The sequence below is a fragment of the Uloborus diversus genome, chromosome 9 (genome assembly GCF_026930045.1).
Source record: "Uloborus diversus isolate 005 chromosome 9, Udiv.v.3.1, whole genome shotgun sequence".
Lineage (NCBI taxonomy): Eukaryota > Metazoa > Arthropoda > Arachnida > Araneae > Uloboridae > Uloborus > Uloborus diversus.
Genome location: NC_072739.1, coordinates 146,785,275 through 146,813,026, shown reverse-complemented (window position 1 = coordinate 146,813,026; position 27,752 = coordinate 146,785,275). Strand labels below are relative to the sequence as shown.

Here is a 27,752-nt window from a genome sequence, read left to right as displayed (position 1 = left end):
ACAAACCTTCTCCCCTCCTTCTTCTCTAATGTCAACGAAGGTAGCCCAAAACTGTTCTTAAGATTAAAATTTCAAAAAATTTCTAGGGAATGGTTTCTGAACCCGTTTTTCTATCTATTGAGTCCTTTCCTTTGTATCAGCACAGCAGCTTAAAATTTCCCTTTTAAAAAGTGCACTACCACGAGAAAACACGCGAACCCTTCCTGCCAATGGATAGCATAAAATTGATATAAGTTTCGAAAAAATAAAAATCCAAAGGTAACCTCCTCTCTTTTCCTCTACTGTTACCAAACAGGGTCTAAAATTGCGTTTTTTACAGTTCACTATCGAAAATTTTTTGAACAGTCACCGAATCCCCTTACCAACGTTACCAACGAGTCTAAATTTGTGCCTTAAAGCCTTTGATTTTGAAAGTTTTCGCAGGAAATCAACAAATTCCCATTCTTCTCCATCTACATAAAACATCACCTCTAACAGGGACTAAAATTTCGGAAAAATTTTCTGAGAGGAGCCCTCAATTCCATATTAGTACTAAAATTAGCCTAAATTATCTTAAATTTTAAAAATAATTCGGTTAGCAGGGAACCTCTCTCTTTTTCCTATAATTTTACAAAAAATTTTGTAATTTGCAATTTAGAAGACTCTTCCGAGGACCGAGGGCAGTTTATCTGAACTTGAACCCCTCCCCCCTCCCCAATCTAATATCCGTATCCCCCCCTCCCATAAAAAAGGGGCAAAAGACCCCTTTAGAAACACCCAAATGCAACCAAAAGGGGAGGTGCACAACTAGATCCCACAGGAGTCTACGTACCAAATTTCAACTTTCTAGGATACACTGTTCTTGAGTCATGCGACATACACACGTACATCCATACAAACAACCTCAGGAGAAAATTCCTTGTATTTAGCACAAGAATCGTCAAAATAGATATTTTGCATGTCTATACGTTCTTAGGCACTTATCCATGTGTGGTCGAGTCGGGAAAAAAACTCAACATTCATTTGGGGGTGAGTAAAATGGAAATTAAGGTCGATTTTTGAGTGAAATTTTTTTTTGCGAATACAATACTTCCTTTTTGTAAAAGGAAGTAAAAAGTAAAAACCAAAAATGATGTAGAAATTTGAAAGCAGACGGATAATTGCAGCAGTTTTGAATTCTTCCCGTCTCGAAAAAATTGAAGCGCATGTCTAAAATTTACACAATCATTCTGTAAAGGGCTCCGCCCGACTTATCCAATCGGGCCCGCATGTGCTAAGGTTGGCTCTAAAGACAAGGTCGTCCCAGACCAACAACGTCCAATGAAGACTGGTATTTGTTACTTATCGCCAAGCGCCAGAGGATGTCTACAGCTGTCTTGAGACCTCGCTGCTAGCACAGGAATATTAGTTTCAAGGAAGACAGTTGCCAGGAGGCTCAGTGACGGAAGGTTGTATGCTAGGAAGCCAAAACTGGCCAAGACAGCACCAAAACTGGATGCAGCTCCAATGGGCAAATGTTCTTTTCACAGATGAGTCCAAATTCAATCTACAACCTGATTCTTTGGGAATATTCATACGGAGGGAACCTGAGACCAGATAACATCATGGAAACAGACCGTTATGCTGGAGGAGGAGTGATAGTTTGGGCAGAGATCATGCAAGATACCTGTACACCACTCCATGTATTTGACACTGGTTCCATGAATGCCCAGAGGTACAGGGAGGAGATCCTACAACCTTATGTGCGTCTTTTCAGGGGTGCTGTTGGTCCTGAATTCGTTTTTATGGATGACAATGCTAGACCACATAGAGCAGTCCTGATTGAGGAGTATCTGGAAAGCGAAGATATTCATCAAATGGATTGGCCGGTCAGATCTCCCGACCTTAAGCCCATTGAACATGCTTGGGATGCTCTTGGGAGGGCTATTGCGATACGCCAATCCCCACGCAGAACCATTCCGGAGTTAAAAACTGCTCTGGTGGAAGAGTGGGAGGGTCTTCCACAAGCACTCCTTAACTATCTTATTAACAGCATGTATACTCGTTGTGCATGCTGTCTATCTGTCAGAGGTGGCCACACATCATACAAGCCTCACTTTCATCGCCCTTTTTCATCATGAAGTTCAGTAAACATTGGACCAGGGTTTCCGAGACAGTCGCAAAATGCGAAAACACTATCCCAATTACGAAAATTAAGCAAAGCATTCTCAGCTTTTTTGCTCCTACAAAAAAAAAATTATTTAAAAGAAAAAAAAACAATGTATGATCCAAGAGAGGAAGCAGCATGGCGATACTCAACTTGATCTTTTTTTTTTAATATTAAGCCAAGATTTTTCAATTACTATTCAGTTCAACAATACTTAAGTCATCTGGAATTATGTCCCCCTCAATAACTGCATTATTGGGAGTAGGGGAGTGCAAAATTCTAAAAAAAAAACGTGTAGTTTCTTTTTTTATTTTACGTTTAAAAAAAACTGCTACACTTCTTCAAAGATGTTATAGATGAAATAAAAATTTCATTTTCAAACTGGAGATGAAACACACTGAGGCATTTAGAAAGATATGAGAATACATAACATTTTTGCACTTTGCTAAAACTTTTCCCACAATTTTAGCTTTTATGCTGAAAAACTTTTGAGCCCAGCTTAAACCATGCATTGGACTGTTGGTAATAACTCTTGCCAATGAATGACATTTGAATTTTTGCTTTACACACGTTATTGTCATACAATAAATTATATCCATACCAAATTTCATTTATTTTTGCCTAGTATTTCTCGAGATATTTAGGAAAAGGCCTTCCATCTCTTAATTTTATCCACCAGTGTATTTTAAAAAAAAGCAATAATAATTCACAATTAAAATTAATTTTTTAAAATCTTTTTCAAAAATTTAAAATTTTGCTAATTTGTTAGCTAACAATTTAAAATCTCGAGAGCGAGCCCTGAACAAGGAACGTTGCAAACTATTCTACTTGTATCTTTACGACAGTAGAGAGCCAAAAATACACCAAACTAAAATCCACTCACCTCTGCTATTAAATCATTATCAGATATCTAGTATTAGAGTACTGATCATTTAAAAAATACATTGAAAAGAAAACTTAAAATTGTTTTTTAAACTAGTTTCAAAACTGATTACAAATGGATCAGGCCTGCTAAATATTTCGGATTGTTTCTCTGTTTTTACTATATGTATAGTTTTCAAACATTTTTAATGTTTCAGCATTTTTTCAATGTCTGTTTGTAATTATAGAAGTGAAAAATTGTTATTATGTTTTTACTACTAGCCCTATTTACTTACTAGCCCGAAAATCTGCCAAACCCTACAATCGGCACAGTCTCTTGCCCCAAGTTGAGTGGATTTTTGACTCTTAACTGATAAAAGAAAATATTAACAAGCGATCAATACAGATAACATACCTGTAAAGCATTATATAGAAGTTGATGTTCAAACTTCTTGATCCCCAAAATGTTTTGAAACATATCATACAACTGCTCTTTACTCAATATCAGTTCTGAGGCCACATTCTGCTGTAACCTACTTTGAGGTTTCCGAGTGTCCTCATCTCCTCTGAGTATTGCGTCAAATTTATTTAACCAGGCTGTAAGGACTGTCTCTTTACTAAGGCCATTGATTTCGGGCAGGCTCCGAACTCGTTTTTCGATGTTGATTTTGAAAACATCTCGAAAATCTTGTTGGGAGCAGGCACCACTTTGGACCATCCTTGCAACTCTATCACTTTTGAGAAAAACTTCATAGTAGTTTTGAACTGCATTATTAAAAGCCTCATCCGCTGCAATAGTCGTCTCCCCTTTGAAGAACGCTTGGAAACGTCCCTGAATGGTTTCAAGCTGCTGCTTCGTGACTTTCAAATTTCTACGTACCATATCTGTAGGTTGCTTAGCATTAAATGGATATGCGATGCATCGCAAGACAAACACGTACAGCTGCAGACGCTTCTTCCGCTCTTCCTCCTCCTTCTCCGCTTTATCCACATCATCTTTCTCTTTATCCTTCTCGCTGACCAAAGATGGACTGGGGCTAGATGGTCTCGCTAGGCTGTTGGATCGAGACTGAGAACTGCTCACCACGCTTAAGTTATCCGCACCACTGGCTGGTGATATACTACGGGATATGCTACCACTTCTAGGAATTTCCAAATTCGTCGCAGAAACAGACGGCGCTGTGGCTTCCGAACTCTCTTCTTCGACGGTTTCATTTTCGCTTTCTTCTTCTGACGACGAGGGCTCTAACATTTTTTTTTAAATGACTAGGAAATGCTCTAGAACCCGCTTTTAACGGTAAAATAAACTATATCAATACATTGCAATGACTCAAAATTGATAATTTCACTGCATTTCGGTAAACACTATAAGATATTTTATGTGAAAACCCGTTTTAAGGGACTTAAGCATGTGATCCTATAGAGTGATATTGGAATACCATGCGACTATCTTACAAGTAATGCGATCTTACAAAATTACTCTACAAATAAAAATAATTATATACATATATATATTTATATATATCTACCTAACTATACATATATATTAATATATATATTACATATATATTAAACCACTAAAAGAGAAAAACCGCAATACACGGCAATAACAAAATAGAAGGCATTCACAATTTAACTCTAGCTCATCCCACACCAAACATCATAAAAAATGAGCGGTGGACAAAACTGACAAAATTCCATTCTTTAAAAGATAACGAACTCAACAACTGGACCCACATCCGCAGTTTTTTACTACTGCAGACCCCCACAAGACATCAACAATCTATTCTGCAGTGATGATGTCCTCCAGAGACGGGTCATATCAGCGCATGCGTGCAAATTTAGTTTCATTTTCCCCACCTTCCTTTTACAAATTATGACATTTTTGGCATAAATTGTGTAACATACTCCCATCTTTATTCTCCTCAAAATCTATTTCTTTAGCTCAAGAATTTTGTAATACTGAGAATCACGGAGGATAGATCATTAAAAAAAAAAAATATATCATGAATATTTAATGAAAGACAGCAGAGTACATTTGCCCACCAGCCTGCCCACCAGACTGCTTGGTTTCAGTTTCAAGTGGTCAGATAAAACACGGTTATGTTAGTACTGAAGCAAAGCGTTAATTGAATTAGTGAAGAAAGCTTGTGTAAAGAGTTGGATAATCATTTTTTTCAAGTTCAAAGGTTGATTTATTGTCGCATAAAGTTGGAATTTAATGAAGTACAACAGCCGTAAGAGAAATTGAAAAAAAAAAAAAAACACGTGATCATGTTAGTGCCGCTGTCATCTTCTTTATTTGAAATCTTATTTAGGGAAGAGGAGGGAGAGAAAGAAACCTTTTCAACCTCTTTCTTAATGGCAGATTTTTTTTTTTTTTTAACCAGTTAAAAGTGCTATTGCGTTTCAAAAAAGCAGCGTGAAAAGTTTAAGAGCTTTGTTAGAGTTTTCAATCAGCCTTTTATTTTCATGAATAAGTAGAACAGCTTCAAGAGGATTTAGATCATATTACTTAGGCGGATAAATGGGGTACAACAGTTAATGTAAGGAAATGTGAAGTGCTATACACTTAGGACATGGAAATAAGCATGGAAATTATGAGTTATCGTTTACAGGATTCAGTCATTAGTCAGGCAGTAAAGTTTATGGATCTGGGTGTCTTAATAGATCAGGACTTCAAGTTTAAGTGCAGCATATTGAAAGTAACAAAGCCAACAGAATGCTTGGGTTTGTCAATAGATCTATTTCAAACAAATCTAAGAAGGTTCTTCTGCCTTTATATAGGAGTTTAGTAAGAGCCCATTTGGAGTATGCTGTTCCGTTTTGGTAGCCTTATCTGAAGAAAGATATTTCTGTATTGGAAAGGGTTCAAAGAAGAGTAACTAGACTAGTAAGGGGATTTTCAGATTTATAGTATGATAGATTTGTATAGCCTGGAGCAAAGGAGAGTCAGAGGGGACATGATTCAGTTATTTAATTCATATCAAAATGAAAGATGTTAATGGATTAAATTTTTGCACGGAAAGCAGGACGAGGGGTCATTGTTTTAAGCTATTAAATCTAACTTGGAAATCGGGAAAAACTACTACTTTAGTAGGGTCGTGGGCACTTGGAACAGCTTACCGGAAGAGGCGGTAAAAGAGCAAGGGGGGTGGATAGCTTTAAGAGGACCGCATTGATCTTCATTGAGGACTAATAAATTGACTATAGGACCTGCCTTGCTGGGCCAAGAGCCTGTTGCTGGTCGTCACATTTGTATTTGTATTGATTACTGTCTTTTGCTTCGTGCCCGCTCATGTTATATTTTCGTTACTAAATGCAGTCATTTTCATTTTGCCCATATATAGTTTTATAGAATGCAGATACTTTTCAGGCGCGGATCTAGAGGGGGGGGGGGTTATGACCTCTCCCCACCTCTTAGCCGATCAAAGACAACCTAAAACTGCGCTTTGTAGACTTATATTTCGAAAAAATCGCCCCCAAACCTCCATTTCAGCCAAAAAAAAAAAAGACACTTTTATGATCCTCTCTTCCGGAAATGGCGCCCTCCAAAATCAGAACTTGGATCTGCCCCTGATAGCATTTACCCCTCATATATTTTCAGACATTTCATGATTGAAGTGATTTTGCTCACAAATTCAACTTTTAAGAAAATGGTTTCGCTAGTATATTTCAAAATCCTGCGGTGTGAAAGACGTGTTTTCTACCACATTATGTTACTTGTTTGGGAATCTTATAAAACTTTAAACATTATCGTAGAAAAATTATATTGTTGCAAAAAATGCAGGGGTGCCCACCTGGAGGGGGGGGGGGCTAATGGTTCAGACTGCGCCATTGAAATTTTTAGGGGGGTTGTTTTGAAAGATATTTTCCCCAATTTTTGGCGGGTCTTCGAGTAATTTAGGAGGGGTGAGCCCTTGTTCTTAGGGGGGCATCCGTAAAAAATGTACGCAAAAAAACGAAATTTTCACTTCAAAATCAATTTTAAATGATTCCATGTTCGATGGATTCTTATCGCTAATTACTTGGATGGTTGAAAAGGAAGGAAAAGTGAGCAAGTGGTTTCACTGAACACTTACTTTTTGATGTTACGAAAGGTTTACTGCTCCCACCTGTAATGGCTATTAGAAACTGATGATCCCTAAAGGGTGAAATTAGTCTCTGGATACCAAAATGAGCTACTTGATATTATTTATTGATACTAGATGTTTGATATTACGTGCTAATTACAATAAATTCCAAAAATACTTCTATTGAGTATACCTTTTTGGTTACAATCACCAACATTTGTACTGTGACGATAACGATAAAAAATTTTGAACTATATTTTAACATACATAGATTAGACAGGTTTTTTTCATTATTATTTTACTCCTTCTTTTGTCAGTAAATTTAAAATCTTCAAACAAATGTAGTTTCTAACATACTCACCTAATTTTACCTTATTTGTAAAATTATTTAGTTGTTGGTAACATCTAACAAAACAGATACAAATAACTACTATTATGTATCATCTAGGACAGGAATGCATTGAACGATCTTTTCAATTTTAGTCTACTTCTAAAATTCTGGTTATGAATTAGTACCCTCCATATTTGCACTTTCCTACTCAAACTTGATCGAAAATTATTAGTAAAAAAAAAAAAGAAAAGAAAAATAATAATAAATTGAATTCTGAGATTTTGAATTAAAATTATATGTTTCGCAACCACGAGTTGCGACAAGACCCTACTATGCTCCCCCCCCCCCAAGTCTGCTCCTTCTCCTGGGCAGTTACGTGTGTATAGTGTGTGTGTAGGCTTGTGTGTGTGCACATAGGCATGTGTGAGTATGTGTGTGTGTGCATGTGCGTGAGCATGCGTGGGTGTAGGACGTGGACGGCCCCGCCCAGGAGAAACGGAATCGGGGGACAGTGCTCAGCACCTGAGGAGTCACACCAGCAGAGGTCCCTGGTCCAAGCTGAAAAAGGAACCAAACGCCAAGGACGATCAAGTGAAAACAATTAGCAATCGTGATTGCTCAAAAATAAATAATATAAAAAAAGTTTATTAGTTTGGAAGTCAAAACACATCAAGGATGATCAATCATCAACATTTCATCATCAATATATTTGATGTTTCTTTTCATTCATTGATGAATTTTATTTATAAAAATGCAAAATTATAGTAAACTTCCTACATTCACCAAGAGTAAAGAAAAGCAACTGCCCCCCCTCCCCATATGTTTAAAATTGTTTTTATTTTAACATTTTTGTAAGAAGTTTTTTCTTATTTTTCAGTTATTTAAACATAAAATCTTAATGCATTCCAGATAAATCTTTTCAAAAAAAAAAAAAATAAATAAATAAATAAATAAAAATAAAAAAAAAATAATAATAATAATAAAATGTTTAAAAATAACATTTTTTAATAAAATCAGATCTTTTAAACTTACATCTGAAGAATTAAAATGTTTCCCATTGAATAGTTTTAGATAAAAATTTCGTGTTCTTAGTAAATCAGTAAACCAAACCTAATTTTAACCAAAAAAAAAAACTTAAAAATGCAAAGGAGCAGAAGAGGAGATAGAAATTAATGGGTGCATTGAATAAAAGGCAAGGGAAGGAAATAGAAAATATCTATTTATCTGCTGGATTCGACAAATAAAACAGCCCATTTTTAACCAACTTCCTCGTTTAGAAATTTCATTTACAACAAATGTTATTCATCACCTGATACAACACTCTGAAAAAAGCAATAACAGTTTACAACTAGGAGTTTTCTTTTATAATTTATTAACAATAAGTATGCAATAACAACAAATAAATTCAGAAAATTATAACAAAACTTGTTTTGTCTTATTACTCAAGGAAATTAAAATAATGAATGACATGAGTTCCAAAAGTACACAACTACAATGTAGCCAATAATCTTCACTAAAACTGAATTTGGCAATTTGAGCAATTTTAATTAGCATTATTCAAACAAAAATAGAATTCTTCAAAATTTAAGATGAAGTACTTTTGTTAAAGAAAAGTGATACATTTAAAGTTATAGAAGATACAAAGAATATGCAGCATAAAATGCTGATGACCTATCAATGAGAGACAAATATGATTTACAATCATGTCAAACCTACCTGCCAAACTCTTTATGGAATAAAAAGAGAACATGTACATAAAATTGACTAAAAGTTATTAAAGTTTCAGAAAGTATAAAATGTTAATTTCTACTTGTCTAATAAAACTATTGACACAAAGAGAAGGAAAGTGGGTAGTAATAAAGAAGTCATAATATTTGTAATGATATACTGTGGCCACTGCTTATATGAATATGTATTATAATTACACATGCCGCTGCTTGTGCTAAACAGTTTTGATTGCATAAAATGACTGATTCAATAAAGCGGCAAATTCAATAAAGCTGGATTTTATTCTGTTTTTGACAATTTGATTCATTAATGCAGTTGATTCAATTAACCACTGATTCAATTAACTGGTTCCACTGCATTTTCAAATTAGGAGTATTTTCTTCATGCATTAGTGCACTAAATTGGGGCCAAATCACAGGCCAAGAAGGATGTAACATTTTAAACTATAGAAATATGAGAAAAGAATTTGTTATCATTACTAGATGCTTATTCCATGAATATATTCATTAATATGTTTTCAAGAATTTCAATTTCAGAATATTTGGCTCTAAATTTATGTAACATTGTAACTAGTAGTTTGTATCTAGAAAACCTAAATAGCAGGAAAGAAAAAAAGTTTGGCAATAGTAAAATGAAGAACAGATTTGATTGGTTGTAATTCAGCACCATGGATTAGGGTTTGGAACTGTGAACAAAACAATAGGACACAAATGTGAGAAACGAGGACCGCAGATGGCCCATTGGCCATAAGTTGGACACCACTGATATATTACATATATTTTATTATAGTAAACAAAAGGAGTTTGATACCATTGAGCAATGATTAGTTCCTCTATTTTGAAAACTTTCCCCGATACCATCAAGAAATGCACACTGCTATGCACTATCACATGACACTACTTTCAAGCTTATAAATTATTCTTTTTAGTTTTCAAGACTGATTTAATATATTTAATTTTCTGATTGGATTTGTTTAATGGACAAGATCTAGGGTTTGCTACAATGAAGTAAACAATCATTGAGTTATTGAATAAGGTAGGGGGGAAAAAAAAGAGAATTCTGAATATCACCAAAAGATGAATAAAATTTATATATTTACATGTATACTTCATATATACATGGGCGCCCATATGCAAAATTCTAAGGGGGGGGGGAGGCTCAGAAATTTTTCCAATGGTTTAGCAGAACATTTTCCCCATGGAAACCGATTTCAGTACAAATTAGAGATAGTAAAATTTGACATTTTTAATAACTGATTCATTGATGGATATAAAAGAAATTTTTTTACATTTTTGCTAAGAAAAAAGCACTAAAAGCGAGGAAGTTCTCATCTCAAAAAGGGGGACTTGAGCTTCCCTATATAGGCACCCTTGCATATATATATATATATATATTATATATATATATATATATATATATATATATATATATATATATATATATATATATATATATATATATATATATATATATGTATAATTCATCAGATTTAGAAAATAAATGCAATTGAAAACAAACAAGAGATTCTGCAAGGCAAGGGTGCACATATAGGAGGGCAAGTGGGGGCTCAACCCCCCTTAGAAATTTGAACTTCCTTGCTTTTAGTACTTTGTTCTTTGCAAAAATGAAAAAACATTTCTTATCTAGCTATTGATGAATAAGTCATTGAAAATATAGAATTTAAATAATTCTAATCTGTACTGAAATCTATTTCCATGGGGAAAATATCCTGCTAAACTATGGGGGAAGTATCTGAGCCCCCCTGCCCCCATAAAATTTTGCGTATGGGCGCCTATGCTGCAACGTTCAAATTCTGAAAGCGAAAAAGAACTTAAGACATTAAAAAATAATGTAAACATACAAACAAGCGAAACCTAAAATGACAAACAAAACAGTAAATAAATTAATAAAAGCTTATTTCTCAAAGAAAGGAAGAGGCGAAAAAATATCAGTTTTCAACTACACCATCATCTTGAATGGCAGAGAAGTTTAATGTAATCTCATTACAGTTAAGTTTTTTTTTTTTTTTTTGCATTCAAATGTGTTTGTTTAAACTATTGTTATGGGAGAATTTCCAGTGAAACTCTCCAGCTAACTTACGTAAATTATGCACTAATTAAATAGTCAACTAAAATTAGTTTAGTAATCATCATAAATTATTAATGAAAGATCATTTAAAAAATGATCATGATGATAAAAATGCAGAGTGGAAGACTAAAAAATGACATGGACAGAAGAACAGGAAAAATGCATTAAAATAAATGGAATAATAGAAGACTATCCTCAGGCACACTTCGGGTTCATCAAGAAAAAGAGAAGGAAAATAAGAAGCACTCTATACAGACAGAATAAAGAACATTTCAGGAGAACCAACATGTTCAATGAAGTTGTATTCTTCGCAAAACACCAATTTTCCATCTTTAAAACATTTATTTATTTATTTATTTTTTTAATAAACAGGAAACAGTTGCATTTATTTTTAAAAAAAGATCTATGCCAATATTAAGTAGGGAAATCCAACCAGTGAATGGAAGTTTGCAATTAAAAAAAATAAAAGAAGTTTCAAAAACTTTTTCTTCAACAGTATCACTTTCTTCTTATCAATCCCCAAAAGGAAATTACAAGAAACTTGTTCACTGGTTTGATGTATGTAAACAGCAACAACTATATCAAAAAGAAAAAAAAAACTTTCTTTCTTTTTAATTGTTTAAATAATTATACATCAGAAAAAGATTTTTTAATGCCATGTACCAAACGGTATTTTGGTGATATTACATATCTCTGAAAATGAAATTGTGCTTTAATGTTTATTCTCTGATTGACCTAACTTAAATTCGTAAAAGCTTTTTCCTTGCTCTCTCTCTCTCATTAAAAAAAAAAAAAAATCAAACCATTTGATACTTCATCCATCTAGTTCACTACTGCCATAAGGGCAAATTTTCAATTGTAGATTTTACGGCAGTACTGCAGTGCTAACTTGTTGAATTTTAAAATGAAATGCAGCCACAAGTGAGTTTAAAAATAGGTATAAATAATTACTAGGTCAATTTTAATTGATTTTAAAGTTTGACACTTTAGTACTGCAGTTCCGCCATAAAATTAAAATTTGTCACCAATTGGACTGAATGTAAGATTTAACAAGTGCAGTATATTTTGCATAAATGTGATCACTATAGAATGTAATCACTTCAAAACTTTACAAGAATCTTACAATCCACTGATAAAAATGTACTACAAACATATAATTCTGCATAAGAAAAATAACCAATAATTTATTTTTTACCTTCATAAGCACAGAGCCGGCCTTAACGAATGCGGGGCCCGATTGGAGAATTTTGGCGGACCCCTTTACAGAATGATTGCATTTAATATGAGACACAGGAAAAGAATGAGGGTGAATTTAAAAAATGTTTGACAAGTTTAACAGCGAGAAGTTTTTGATGAGCAATTTAGTGCTTTGACAGAAAAGTTATGTACCACATGCTACAAGACCTAAAAGCGAAGTTTAAGTCTTTGATGACGTTGGCAATAGGACAGAGATGGGAGGTCGACCTCCTCCAGAAAATTTTAGAAAGTGAAGTCTTCAAACTTAGTTTCAGTCGGGAGAAGAAGGAAGAGGGGTTCAAATGCCTCTCCCGGAAGAATTTTGAATAAAATAAAATTAACTGAATTTAAAAAACGGCTTTTGGGCCCCTAAAATTTGGATGCCTCGGGTCAATTTCCGATTTGTATGCATGCGATAGTTAGGTCTGAGGTGGGGCCTTTACTTGATTAATCACTGTACTAATCGAAGATAATCATTAAAAATTAGTTCCTTAAGGGCCCATTACGTAGTTCACTTTTTCCTGGTTGTTTAGTATAGGGTACAGTCGGTAAGGCTATTATTAATTTCAGATGTTCAATTAGACAGATAATTTAACTTTTTTTCCAGAAATTTATTTGACACAAGTTGTTTTGGAAATAAATTCTACTAATTTTAACTCCGAATGCTTTTAACGAATTTAAAATTACCTGAAAGCTTCAGGAACCTCCTTAAAACCATTGATTGGACTAAAAGTAGCTCACCATTCCCAGATTAATCATCAGTTAAATATTAAATTTTGACTTTTTATTTCCGTACATTTTTTTTTTCTTGGATATCTAAAGGAAAAAAAAGTTTTTTTTTCTTTCGACGCTGGGACCCTTACAGCGCGGACCCTTTTGCTCTAATCGGCCTAAGACCAGCTCTGCATAAGCATTGTTCACATGAAGCTTTTCTACTCTGGAAAAAACTTGCTTTAAACTGTATTCCAGTTATTTCCCTGTGTTGCCCCATTTCTTCCTCCTGCTCCCTTCTAAAATAAATGCTGGGTTTTTACTTAGAATCCACTACATGAAACAAGTTTGTTTACTTGCTGTGTAAAACCACTTTCTCAGGTACAACATACCTCTTTTTTCCCATGTGAACGGTGAATTGTCCAACCTTCTTTTTTTTTTTTTTGGAGCTGGAGTGGAGAAACACGAGGTACAAAAGTCTCATGTGAGGAAGGCTATATTATACAGAGAAATCCCATTGTAGCGAATACCAGTACAACAAAATATCCGTTTCAATGGGGAAAAAATTCAGTCCTGATTTCATTTCCATTACAAGTAAAATATGCAGTTCCTTGATGTTTGTTCTAAAAAGATTTCACAGCATTTAAAAAACCATTTTGCAGGAGAATGTAAGAAAAATTCTGATTGTCTATTTTAATGAGTTGATTTTAAAAATTGTCTGTACTTGCATTGCATGGATCATAAAACGTTAACATTTCTCGACATCACTACTTTAATTTAACAAAATTGGCCAACCATTTGAGATAAATGCTTCAAACACAAAAACAATTCATATGACTAGTTAGGAACTAATAATTGGCTAATATTTTGGCAGATAAAAGTACTCCTATATCCATACAATAATTTTTATTTTTCCATCTACTGTAACAACTACTATTTACATACTATAAATTACTTTAAGTCTTCGAACTGCTGTCACAAACACACATAGCATACTATTTTAGAGGATCAGTGAGGAACATTTTTTTTACTATTTTGATATTGTCATATCAGAACAACAGTAGGATATTTTACAATTGTTTCTCAGTTTAGATATCTTACTGTTGCTCTGAGGCAACAATATGCAATTTGTCATAACTAAATCCAGAACTGGTTTATTATTTAATCTAAACATTGTAGTTATGTTCAATTAACTGTGCCATGAAGTCCCCATATTCTTTTTAAATACATATAGAAGTTTAAAAGAAGATAAAAAGTGACAGAATTCTATTGGTACATTATTTATGCTGTTTAAAACAGTTGCATTGTATTAAGAAAATTGAGATAACATTTTACTGTATTTTTAATAATAAATATCATTTTGAATCATGAGAACAATACAATTAAAATAGAGTTAGAATATGATTTGATTCCTTTTTTTTAAACAAAGGCAATAAAAAAGTAAGAAATAATTGGGGACATCATTCCTAAATACATTTAAAGAGATGCAGTCTTCAATCAAATTTTAAAGAACTTATTCACGTCAAGAAATTCAGCATTACAATTCAATAGGTATAGCTATCTCCTTGATAACTGCTAGGAGTTAACGGTCGAACCAGGTATTAAAACACAAAAGTTTATCCAATGTATGCATTTAGTCTGGTCTCATGTTGTATAATCTAAAACATGAGACCAGGTATTAACTAGTGGAGAAATTTAAAAATGAATTTTTATTCTATATTGTACTTTCCATACAAAGAAAATATATCATTTTGAATTTATTAGGCTGCAAAAAAAAAAAAAAAAAATAATAATAATAACTGGGCTGGATGAATTTTGCACTTTGTTGAAACTCAAAGCTCCAAAATTAATTAGATAAGCTCCAAAATTAAATAAGAGCTGCAGTATTTTTAAAAAGTGGAACTAAAAGTTTCAATTTTTTTTCCTTCAACATCTGTCAGAGTTATATAACCAGTGTGAAAAAATTAAAATTTTGAAAAAAGAATTTAATTTCAATTTTTCCCTTAAAATCTCATGGATAATGGTCCAAAGTTTGGGGATCAAGCCAGGTATTAAAACATTTTTAAATTCCAAGGATTTCATTTAGCCCAGTCTGATCTTTCTCAGGTTATTATAAATGGATGCAATTATTAAAAATGCAATTGACATTCTTTTAAAAAATTGGCAGCAAAAACATAAGCACACATTTAAAAATTTGTTAACAATCAAAAGAATAATATTTTCTTGCTGAAAATGGAAAATGTTCTGAGCATCAAAGTTACAGTGGTGGTAAAAAAAATTGTATCACCCGTGCCGCAGAGGAGAGGAATATCATTCCAACTGCATTCAACACACAGTCAAGTATGATGATTTGGGGATGTATTTCTGATAAAGTAGTTGGTGGGCTTCACTTTGTGCAAGGAACAGTAAACGCTCAGGTGTATATTGGCATTTTGGATTAGAAGTTGCTTCCTACTATCCGGGATTACTTTACTTCAGTTCCAAGCGTCATTTTCCAGGATGATTCTGCTCCATCCATAGGGCAAAACTGGTAAGTAACAATCTAAAGACCTTTATCCTGCCATTAGACTTAAATTGATATGAGGTTAAGCAATTTTTTTTCTCTAAACTCATATGCAGGTTCAGAAATAGAAAAATGAGCATGGGGTCAGCAGTTTGCCTTGGCCCGAAAACAGCCCTGATCTACGTAAACAATTATCGGATTCCTCCTGTTAAATGTTTATTTCATAAGTTTTTCAGAATTTCACATACATTCATCATTAATTGGTTGACCAAAACTTCTCACATAATCCCATTGTTGTAAAAATGCGAGGGTGATGCAATTTTTTTTTATACCAGTACTGTAGAACTGAAAAGGGAACTATCTTTAAGAACTGATTTAAGGTTATATTGCTTGCACAAATTCTAAATTTTCATACTGACTGGCTGCGTTTGTCTTTCAAACATTTGAAAACAGTGCTATTTTACACTGCTCAATGATTTTTCTTCAATCTGCTGCTGTTTTTAATAAGCAAAATTACTGTAATTGCTTTTACTATACATTCTAGATCTTTCCCCCCCCCCCCCCAACAACGGATTTTAAACTTTCTATTTTGATTCTTCTGAAAGCAAATATCAATTTACAACTTCTAAAAAAAATTTTACGATAAAAAGGAGTTTTTTTTAGTTGAGAGAACAGCAACCAAGTTTAACATAAAAAAGCCTTACAATGCACTTGAAGTTTATAACTTAATTAATCTGTGGCCGCTTTTTAAAAGCAAAATTCTTACATCATGACTTGTAGAAACTCGCTTTGCTGACACAAAGGTTAAAAAAAAAAAAAAAAAAACCCTTAGGCTTTTGAAGTACAATACACTACGTGAAATACAACACCAGCTCAGTCAATTCCAGACGAGGACTGCAGTTTTGTGCTTATTAGCACTCATCAGCCCGGCATAGGAGTGACTGAGCTGGAGGTGGAAAACCTCTTAAGGAAGCTAAGAGTGCCAAACAAACTGGTAGTTAATACAGAATTAGCACTGACCAGACGAGTGACCGAAGCAAGGTTCAAGTCGAAGATTGAAGCCAAGGCATAATATTTTCAGTAAGCTACCTTTGTTTGGTTATCTTGGGTCCCTTAAGAGATTTTCCACTTCCAGTCAGTCACTTCCTATTTTGGACTGATGAGTGCTAATAAGCACGAAACTGCAGTCCTAGGCTGGAATTGACTGAGCTGGTGGTGTATTTCATGTATTTCTGCCTTAGCCCTGGCTGTAGGGCGGTAACTTACTGTATACAGTACACTAATAATAAATTTTTAAATTGTACCTTCATTCTATTCCGAATAATCCATGAAATCTTGGGAAAGTTGTTATACGCTTTTCAAATTTGAATAATAAACATGCAATATATTTCTGGCATTTTTAGCTTTTAAAGCAATAATTATGCATTAGTTTTAAACAAATATGTCTACTCAAGACTTCAACTATTAGCTTTAATTAGAACAGTTAAATGAAATTCTACTGCATAATTAATACTGTTTGAAATTTTACTGTAGAAAAAAAAACTTACTGAAACATTTATAAACTACAGTTGAATCAGTGAGAAGCAAAGGGATGTAAGTGGCAAAATTAAATATTTGGAGATAACCAGTACACATAGTAGTGGAACCTCTCCTCTGTCTTGGGACAAGAGATAGTATTAGTAGCTCTGGTAGGTGCTGCTGTACAGCATGATTTAGAAGAAAAAAAAATCAACGAAAACCTACCTAGGACGTCATCTTTATACGCATTTTACTCAAAACTTTAAAATGTCCACTTACATCCCTTTGCTTCTCACTGCCTCAATTGCACTTGCTAATAACAAGTGCCAATGGACAGTGATATTTGTTTATTTAAAAGGAGTTTGGGGGAAAAATCGTAAAAATTCATACATACTTGCTTTGCCTGTTTTCGAGTTCTGTACAGTACCCAACAAGTTGGTTAGTAGTTTTGAACTGTCATAAACTTTTTTTTTTTGTGTGAAGTTTTTCTGCAGATCAAAAGCTATCCAATATGTTGAGGGTAAATTAGGTTTATTTCTCTACAGTTGTTATTATTATCGTCCTTCTCAGTGGCGGATGGGGCCGGCGGGCAGCCGGGCAAATGCCCGGTGGGCCGCCTCGGTTTGGGCCGCATGAAATCTTTAATTGAATAGTACAAAAAAAAAACTTTTTTTTTCATTTTTTTTCCTTAAAAAACTGAAAAAATCTGTCGCCTAGAAGATGCGAAATCAAACCACTTTGCGACAGTGGAAAATCTAAAATTGGTTCACTCATTTTTGTAAACGGATTTCAAATCTTTGTAAAAATCTTAGGAAGACCCTTGCCTTCTTTAAAAAAGAAAAAACCGTCGACTCGTACATGACGAAAGCCTTCTTTTTCTTCCCTTGTGGACCGGCCCACCACGCACTCGACGCCAGATAAACAATCGATTAGCACCCCACCTCATTAGCCCTTTCATTGATGATAGCCGATAACCATTTCACGGCCATCTGTGTACAGGGGACAGGGACCAGTACAGGAACACTACTTCGGACGGGACGGCAAAAGCAGTTTGCGGAACGGAAACAGCTGTTTTTCATTCGAAGATACAAAGAGAGAGGTATTTTTCCGAGAGTGAAGCCGAAGGCTGAAGGGTCGGGATTGTTTCCTAGAATTCTTTTCAGTAATTTTTGCTTTAGGGTAACTGAGGATTATACTACACTTACCACTTCCTTTTTTATGGCTTTGTGAATAAAAGGGATTCGCGCGTTGAAACTTGTAGGCACTGGCAATCTATTTATTTTTTCTCCAGTTTCGAGGCAACAGGACTGAAGAATGATGGAGTCATTTGTAACACGTTTTAGCTGTAATTAAAAATCCTTTTAAAGTTATAATGAAATTAAAATTCATTTTGATGATTCAAACAAATTATTTTGAAGAGCTAGTTTGGTTCGTAAAAAAATTACTTATTTCTAAAACTTTTACTTTAGTTATCCATTACCGCTTTTAATTTGTAAAAGTGTTTTGGAGACTTTTGTTATTTATACTATCATTTCCAGGGTCGGATTTACATTTTAGTTGAAAGCTATTGCTTATAACGAAAAGTTGTGTGAGTTGTCGTTCCTAAAAAAAAAATGGAAATACTTGAAAAAATCAATTTCATTTTCAAATGCTTGAAATTTTGCAAAAATGTGGCTACAAGCCTTTAATTTTGAAATTTCTAACAAATTGGAGTTGATAAGGGGGAGGAGTGCCAAAATATGTTAAATTCAGTGGGTGCTTCAATGTATGTTCGTCAAAGTATGCTTCAATTTTATTTCTTACTAAGAGTATAAATTATGAATTGTTCAAAAGGGCAGTATGTACTCTCTTGCTACCTATTTTCTAAGTGTGTACCCTATTTCTTTTAAAGCAATTTGTAGATGGGTTGCAGAGCTGATTAAAAACTAGCTGTATCGAAAGTCCATGAGCGCAAGTAACAATGCCCATTATCCTTTCTCCTCTCTCGCTCTATCTCTCTATCGACTGCATCATCGATGTGTCGACCCCTAAAAAGTCGCACCAGAGCGCAAAATATTACGAAAGACGGTTAGAATGCATTTCTAAGATTACAAATAAAGAAAAATTTCCTGGGATATGGACCCTCAAATCTCTCCTCACTCTAACATCATTAAAAAGATCGTCTAAAACTGCATTCTTAGAGCTACAAGTTCGAAAAACAGACAGGTGAGCGACACCGAACCTCTTCAATCCTAATATTACCAAAGATCGTCTAAAATGCGTTTTCAAAACTAAAAATTTCGAAAAATTTCCTGGGGAGAAACCCCCGGACCGCCTTTACTTCGGAGTTAATACCATGCTTAAGGTTTGTTCATATCGGCTTCCTTTTAAATCAGAAATCCTATGCAGCCGCCACAGAACAAACAGTACTTACAGAAATACCACTTTGAGGCGACGATTATGCATACATTTGTTGAGAAAAAGGCTGTAACCTTCTCAATTATTTTTACTCTTATGATAAACTTGTGTCGCCTAGTAAAAATTCCTTAAAAAATGCTCTGCTGTGAGCAATAAGATGCTTTACTGTGTCTCTGTAAATCCATCGGTCGGCCGATAAGATAACTTTGTTGCATAACTGTCCAGGACCTTCTAAGGCCCTAACAGCTGCCTGTAATAATAGTCTGTAGGGGACAATGAACACGTAAAGGCAGGGCCGCCTCCAGGGGGTAGCGTAGAACCGTGGCTGCCAATTTTAATTTAGGGATGAACAAGGTAAAAAAAAAAGAATAAAACCTTCTCAATATTTAAAAAAATTAAATAGAAGTAACAAAATACCAAGTGGAATTCCCGTGACAAAAATTATTTTCTCAACAAAATTTTGAAAGAAAATGCAACCCTTGAATATTAAACCTTTAAATATTATTTAGGAACATCCACGGTTCTTTATTATAATTTACCTAACTAAAGGCAGCTGAAATTTTTCGAGACATTCTGACAAATTAAAAAAAAAAAAAACAATCAACCAAAAAGCTATTCAGTACATAGTAAAAACCTATGACAAATTTTAATTTAATACAATGAATGAATAGCTAGATAATAATGGTGGTTTCATAGGGGCCGCCGAAGCATGTTTTAAATAGAAAAAAAGTTAAAATGCAGTAAGGGAGATTTAAAACATTGTAACGTAATGAAGGCTAAGTGTTTGAATGTATAAAACGAAAGTAAAATAAAACTTTATTAATATATTTTATCTGGAAGATATTTAAAGTAAAATAAAGTTGGAAGAAGATCTGGTGTCCCTGAAAAGTACCACTTCAGTCCAAAATGTTAAAAAATATTTTAACGAATCTCAAACTCTTTATTTTCAAACAACTTCAAACATCAGGTTGGAAATTGAAAATTTCACTATGAAAAAAACCAAAGAACTAAAATGATCTCGGAAAAGATATACTGGGGGGAGGTTTTTCCATAACATTTGTATCAATAATTTAATAAAAAGATAGGGACTTAGCAAAGAATGCGGAAGGAAGAGACATCCTCTAGCCTTACCCTTCATTTTACACCTCCAAGGTAGATTAGAAACGTGTTTAAAACTTTTATTTTGAAAGAGTGCAGGGGAAGTTTCTAAATCGGAACCCAGTCCCATCTCATATCACCTATCGTTGTCAAAGATGGCCTACAATTCGTATTTAGGAGTTCAAATTCGAAAAGCTTCCAGGAGGGTGATCACCCAAATCCTGCAGAAGTGCCTCCACCCCATCTTTAAGGATCATTTAAATTTTCGTTTTTAGGACTACAATTAAGAAATTTTTCAGAGGTCATCGAATCTCTTCTCCCTCTTGTATCACCAAAGGTGGTGTGAAATTTCTTTTTTAGGGCTTCAATCCCAAAAAGATTTCTGAAAAGAGCCCCTGAACCCTTGGTAACATCAGCGAATATCATCTACGACGGCGTTTTAGAATTCAAATTTCGAAAAATTACCGAATGAAAGTCCCCGAACAGCTTTACCCACTAACCATTACCGAAAATCGACAAAAAACTGCGTTTTAAAAGCAAACTTAGAACGTTTTTTGTTCCCAACACGCTCGCCAGCATCACTAAAGGTCCTCTCAAATTTCGTTTTATGTTATTCAAATCCAAAATATGTCCCGAAAATTCCTCCCCCTCACGTCATTGAAAGTCGATGAAATAACGTTTTTTAAGCTTCAGTTTCCTAGAATTGTCGGTCCCCTTTACGCTATCAAAGACCTACAATCCCTTTCTTTAGATTTCAATTACGAAAAAATTCCTGGAGAGCACCTTCGAGCCTCTTCTCTCCCAAACATTACCTAAGATCACCTAGAATGAACTTTTAATACAACTAATTGAAAAGAGGGGGGGAGGGACGCCGGATCTTTGCTCTCATTAACATTGTCAAAGATAGTTTAAAAACGTTCATCAATATTATACGTTTCTCTTTTTACGCGATATCGCGTGAAAAGTTCCTCATCAATCGTTATTGCACATAAGACCTTCAGATACTGACTTTAGGAGGGGGGGGGGGCAATTTATAGGTAACAAACTTTTTGAAGAACTTCAATTTCAAAAAACATAGCCCTCCCCCCAAAGATCGTCAATTGTCACCTAAATTGGCGCTTTGGGAACTTCAATTGAGAAATTTTGCACAGAAAGAATTCCTGAACGCCCTTCTCCCCTCTAGTGTTTCAAAACAATGCTTATTCATATGTTTTAGAGCTCTGATTTTGAAAAAGTTTTGGGGGAATTCTCCAAATACCCCCTCCCGCAAACATCGCCCAAGATCATTTAAAAAGTCTAACAATGCGTTTTTGAAGCTATAATTTTTGAAAATTTTCCGGGGGAGTGCCCCCGAACCCCCCCCCCCCCCCGTCAGCAAGAATATTAATTTTCACTATGCAGGTGTTCGTATTATTGTTTCTTTTTCTCCACATTCGTAAACGCAGTTCTCCTAATTTGAATACTCAAATTCTAATGGTGACTCCCTACTAAATCTAGAGGATGTATCCGCTCTACCTTTTATATCTGAAAAAAAAAAAAAAAAAAAACTTAAGGACGGTGGGAGCGTCTCCTCTTCAAGGAGCAAGTCTTAAGGGGGCCGGCGGGCCTGTAAATGCCAGGGCCGGTTCATGTTGCCCCATCCGCCACTGGTCCTTCTCATTATTTTATTCATTTGTATTAGCTTAATTTTGAACTCCAATATCCTCAGAAATAAGTATCTTAGAAATGATAGCACATCAGCCCTGATCTAATATAGTTTTTTAAATACTTCTCTACTCCACAAATTAAAAAACAAAAGCAAAAAAATAATACTGTCACCACTTATTCAAAAGGAATAATGGCTCATCACTAAGTTGAAGCAAAAAAAAAAAACGTGAATGAGAAAAATATTGCCCGCTTTAAGCTGGTTTTGCTCATTAAAAGTGAGTTTTCAGACTGAACATTTAATACTCGCCCTAATATTCATTATTTCCTCTTTGAAGCTCGGTTTTTCTTAAATCAGTGCTCCTAATAAGCGAGTTGAACTGTGTATAGGAGAAGAGGGAGATGGGAAAAAAAAAAGAAAAATGTAAATGAAAAACATTTAAAATGAAACTGAGATCGAAAATATTTTTCCTCCTAAAGAATTTAGTGTTGAAAAATGAGCATAATACTGACAATACCACTATATCAGCTTGTGTAAACCACTCTTTAATGTTAAGTATTTTTGTGCTGAATCTATTTATTTTTGGCTTTTTACAGACAAGAAATATTTTTAATGAGGTTACTGTTCTTTAAAACTGCATCCATTTATCAAGTCTAAGGGATTTAAGCAAGAACTGCTTTGCACATAAAATTTACCACTTTTACATCAGAAGTTTGGTGAACAAGAAACATTACATAATGGGAAAATTAAAATGTTCACGTTTAGATCTCAGTTATAATACAGTATTTTTTTACACCACTAGAGGGCTCTGCCCCCTGCTCACTAACGCTCACCAACCCTCGAAGATTGCTTCCCAAGCTTATTTGATTCACAAAGATTTAAATGGTCAATTAGAAGAAATGATGAAAAACACACTATGACCCTTAGGTACAAAAAGCACCCTTTCCCCAGGTTTCAAAATAACTTGTACCAATTTGCAGAGCCGTAAGGGCTAAGGGGCTCCTGAGCATAACTGCAATTTTGTACATTTGCAAAGTCGCTTTCATATTCGTGGTCTCTAGTAATATATTTTGCTCTTTAGCTCGGGGCTTGAATTGAGTTGAGCCTAAGATTTTCCGTTAAAATCGAAACCCTTAAAGTTTGTGAATAAGAAAGAAGGAACAAGCAAATCGAAAAGACGTAACTATGGCAATGCCAAATAAAACATCAATAATTTGAATGGAAATGAGATTTTTCGAACTTGATGAAAACTGCTTGTAACTTTTTTCTTTTGGATATAGAAGCTTAGTTTTACGACCATGGGTCGAGCCATCCGGAGTAAAAAAAGCCACTTTCCAGTGGTGTCAAAAAGAAAACTGTGGGAGAATTAATTCACTTTTTACTGATAGATTTAATGAAGAAAAAGTGACTAAATTTTAGCTAAGCCTAAAAAAGTTTGAGCTAAAAACCCAAATAACTCCCACCCTATTTAAGTTAGAGCATTGAAACAAATTGCCTAGAACGCGGAAAATTCTACTCTTTCCAACAATATATAATATCAATATGTGCAAGTAATTTTTCACCCCTTTAATAGGCAATAAAAACCAATTTACGCAAAATTCGAGCTTAAAAAATTAATTACAAAATTACTAATTTGAATTGAAAAAAACAAAACCTTAAGTGCAAACCACCGGGGCTCGAAGTAATTTTGTACAAATTTTCAAGGCTGTAGGTGCTATGGGGTCTCCTGGACACAGGCCCGCCACAGACTTCCTTCCAGAATTTCTTTGAAACCTTACTTTTATTTAATATAAAGAGATAGATGCTAAAGAATGTAGAACAGCTACATACAATATTATGGTTATCACATCCAGATACTACTGTTCTGTCCTTGTTATGGACTCATTAGTTTGAAATTGAGTTAGAGCCAGATTTCATCTCAGGATGTGATAACCCGGGTCTTGGTACATTGCATGTAGTTCTGTCTTAGCCCTAGCTTAAGGGCGGTAACTTACTGCTGAATAGCACAGCTAATTTAGAATAACTACAATATTTGGATGAAATAATAATTTTTAAAATTGTATTTCAGTCATAAAAATTAACAATAGAAATGAGTATTAATTTTAATACTCTAAAAAAGAAAGAGAGAGAAAAAAAAAGAGAGCAAAATGGAAGTTTTGTCAATAGATAAAGGGGGAAAGGAATCATAATCATGCAAAAGTGATTTGATTCTGACTTTATCATTTATTAAATAGGACCACACATACATAACAAACCCATGCATATAGCCTCATTTAAATTTCCATAACTTCAACAGTAATTAAATTTTGTGGGCTATAATTATTTAAAAGATTCATTCTTCACTTTCTTAACAACTTCCGATAGAATATTTTGAAGAGTAAAAATGAAAACAAACATTTTTCGAATTATTTTCTCAAACACAACATTTTAAAACATGGTCACAATTAGGACCAGGCAATATCCTAAGGCCCATCAATGTAAAGCAAAATATTTGAAATGAAAATCCATCGACTGGAACCATGTTACATTATTGTAGGTACTATTGAATGTAGAACCTTAGAAATGACAAGAATAGATTGTTTCAATCTCAGATCACACGATCTCCAATCTTCACTTATTTAGGTTATTTTCTAGTACAATAGATCTCTGGTCTCAGCATTTGGTTCTGTTGAGCTTTGCCCCCCCCCCCCCCCCCCCGCCTTTTTTTCTCTTAGATTTTGTCTGAGACTTAGCATTTCTCCAATTTACTTTAATATTCAGTTTTCTCACTTTAAATCTCCCTTTAATTTTAAACAAATAAAAATAAAATAAAAGAAGAGAGCTTAAGCAATTTGAATATTTTCAGTTGAGTTTATTAGCATTAAGTTTTGCAATTTTGACCTCAACTTATGAAAATTTAAAACAATATATATGTGTGTGTGTGTACATATATATATTTCTTTTTTTTTTTTTAAACTCAATTTAATCTATCTAATAAGGAAGATGTTTAAACAAAGGTTTGAAAAAAGAACACACGAGTAATTAATAAATTATTATTTAGATTTATTACTGTTCATCTAAAAAGCAAAAAAGACTAATGTCTGGAATTTTTAAAATCAAGCATTTGAACTCCTCAAACTAGATTTTCATCAAAATGAAATTGTATTAGTAGTATTACTGTTAAAGCACAGACTTAATTAGAGGGCATCTAAAGAGAGGACTCATCTTATTTATTAGAATAAAAAGGCAGCTTTTCATGTTCTAAATGTGAAAACAGTGTTAAATTGATTGTTACATTAAAATTTTAGATGGTACATAAATCTATTTTTAAGTGTTCAACATTGCTCAGTCCTAGTCATAATTATGTTTGACAAACCGATGAAGATGGACACAATTGTAAAATCAGTAATAAATAAACTAATTCTGGGCATAAATCATACATTTTATGTGTCATACCTTAAAAATATTTCTATGGGAATACATGTAAACACATACTATAGATTGTCATATTCTAGTTATCAAAATATACTATCTTAGTTTATGCATAGCACACATTATAAATATCTCTAGAAAACGTTCTTTGAACTAGTTTCCCAATAGATATTAGGAAATTGAATATGTATACATAGGTATGTGAGTATATTTACATAGATAAGTCTTGCATATTATACCATTATTCAAGCATGTAGCAAAAATTAACAAATATGAAAGTAACAACAATAACAAGGATAAAATAATATAGTAGCAATAAATGAGTAGCTAATAGTGAGCTTTAATTAAGTCTCCAAATATTACTTTTAAATTATTCTAAAACTTTTTCAGGCTTTAGTTAAAACAATCTTAAAACTTTAACAAAATTTATTTTTAACTAAATAATCAATTTAGAACAAATATCCAAACTAATTCACTTCTAGAAAAGAGATTTTGATGTTGGTTACATATAACGTTTGAGTGATAATTGTCTAAATGACAAGAATGCAAGCAACATGCAATATATACCAGAAATTTAAAAGCAGTGACCAATATAGCAAAATATTGAACCAATAATCAATTTTGATGTTAAAAAGTAAGGGGTTAAAAAATAAAAAAGAATGTTGATGGAGCTAACATTCAAGAACAAAAATTCATAACATGCAAGGCTTTAAACAATTGTAAAAATATTGCTGTAAGTTTCTTTCATAGATATTTTCCAGTAAAATCAAAAATACAATTTTATTTCAATAACACAAGACTTTTGCTAAGATAACAACTTGCAACAATTTTTATTTTCAATTTCAGATGATTTTGAAAATTCTATTTGATTTATATACTGAATAGGTATACCCGTTTTAACAAGTTTTTGTCTTTCTAACAGCGCTATATTAGGTATATAAGTTAGAATTGCTTGCCAGCACATCTCAGCTAAGGGTGGTATCTTGATCCACACTGAATATAGTTCGTTTGACCGTACATTTTGAGTCAAATCAGAGACACCTCCAAATATAATAATTTGTCCCGCCTATAAATGAAGCATTAAAATTTATTAACAAAAATTATAAAACAATAATATGAAATATCAACAATCATACACATACCAAATATTCGGCCGAATATTTGGTAATTGGCCAAATAACTAGGGAGCATGCCAAATAAAATCATGACAAGAAGTTGGTATGTAAAGTTTTTAATTGCCAACTAAATGTAAAGATTTTTTTTGCCGGCACTGTAGAAGCAAAAGTCGAAAGATTCCTTTAAAAGGGAAAAATCTATAAATGAATGAATAACTGGCTGAAAGTAACACTAACTATAAATACTCACAAAGAGCAAAAAACTGGGAGAGCAAAAGACTCATAAAGGAATACACAGGGTGTCTTAAAACGACCGTATAAACTCTGCACAGCCAGATTCCTAGAATGGGAGTACATAAAAACTACCCAAAGAAGTGTTTCTGTTTAATCCATAGTTTACAACAGAAATACAAAAAAAAAAAAAAAAAAAGTCTGACGTCACAAACGGTGCAAGGAAAAAACACTTTATTGGACATATCAACAACAGTATTTCCATATCTTTCCAGATGATAGTGTTTAAAATGTCATTACACATATTTGTTGTTATATGTAATGCATGCAGGCTCGGACTGGCCCGCCTGCCAACCTGCCCGAGGGCAGGTGCGCCCTTCCTACTCTTTAAGATGAAATGCAATACAAACGCCTTCGCTGTAAAACAAAATTAAAAAAAAAAAAAAAAAAACTGGTCTTGCAAATTCAGAACGAAGTTTTCTAATTGATTCGAAAGCTCCCATACCTTCCCCTCATTTTGAAGTTTCGAAAATTTTACTCCGAGCCCGGTTTCCCTAATGTTATCGTCTAAAATTTTCCATCTTTTGAGTTTCAATTTCGAAAAATTCCCGGGAAAAGTTCCTTCGATCCCGTCTCCCCTCCCTTTCCGTAATTTTTCCAAAGATGACCAACAAGAGCGTT

At 33.8% G+C, this 27,752-nt stretch overlaps 2 protein-coding genes across 2 annotated transcripts in view; both read right to left on the bottom strand.

Moving 5' to 3' along the window:
* Positions 1-4,262, bottom strand: part of LOC129229912 (calcium-dependent secretion activator 1-like) — a 168,923-nt gene extending 164,661 nt beyond the window's left edge. The window contains exon 1 of the mRNA XM_054864293.1: positions 3,402-4,262. Within this exon, the coding sequence (XP_054720268.1) occupies positions 3,402-4,238 (837 nt within the window). The 5' untranslated portion in view covers positions 4,239-4,262. The remainder of the gene's footprint in view (positions 1-3,401) is intronic.
* A 21,496-nt stretch (positions 4,263-25,758) lies between these two features.
* LOC129229913 (kelch domain-containing protein 10-like) overlaps positions 25,759-27,752 on the bottom strand; it is a 41,137-nt gene continuing 39,143 nt past the window's right edge. Inside the window, exon 10 of the mRNA XM_054864294.1 lies at positions 25,759-26,791. Coding sequence (XP_054720269.1) covers positions 26,531-26,791 — 261 coding nt within the window. The 3' untranslated portion in view covers positions 25,759-26,530. The remainder of the gene's footprint in view (positions 26,792-27,752) is intronic.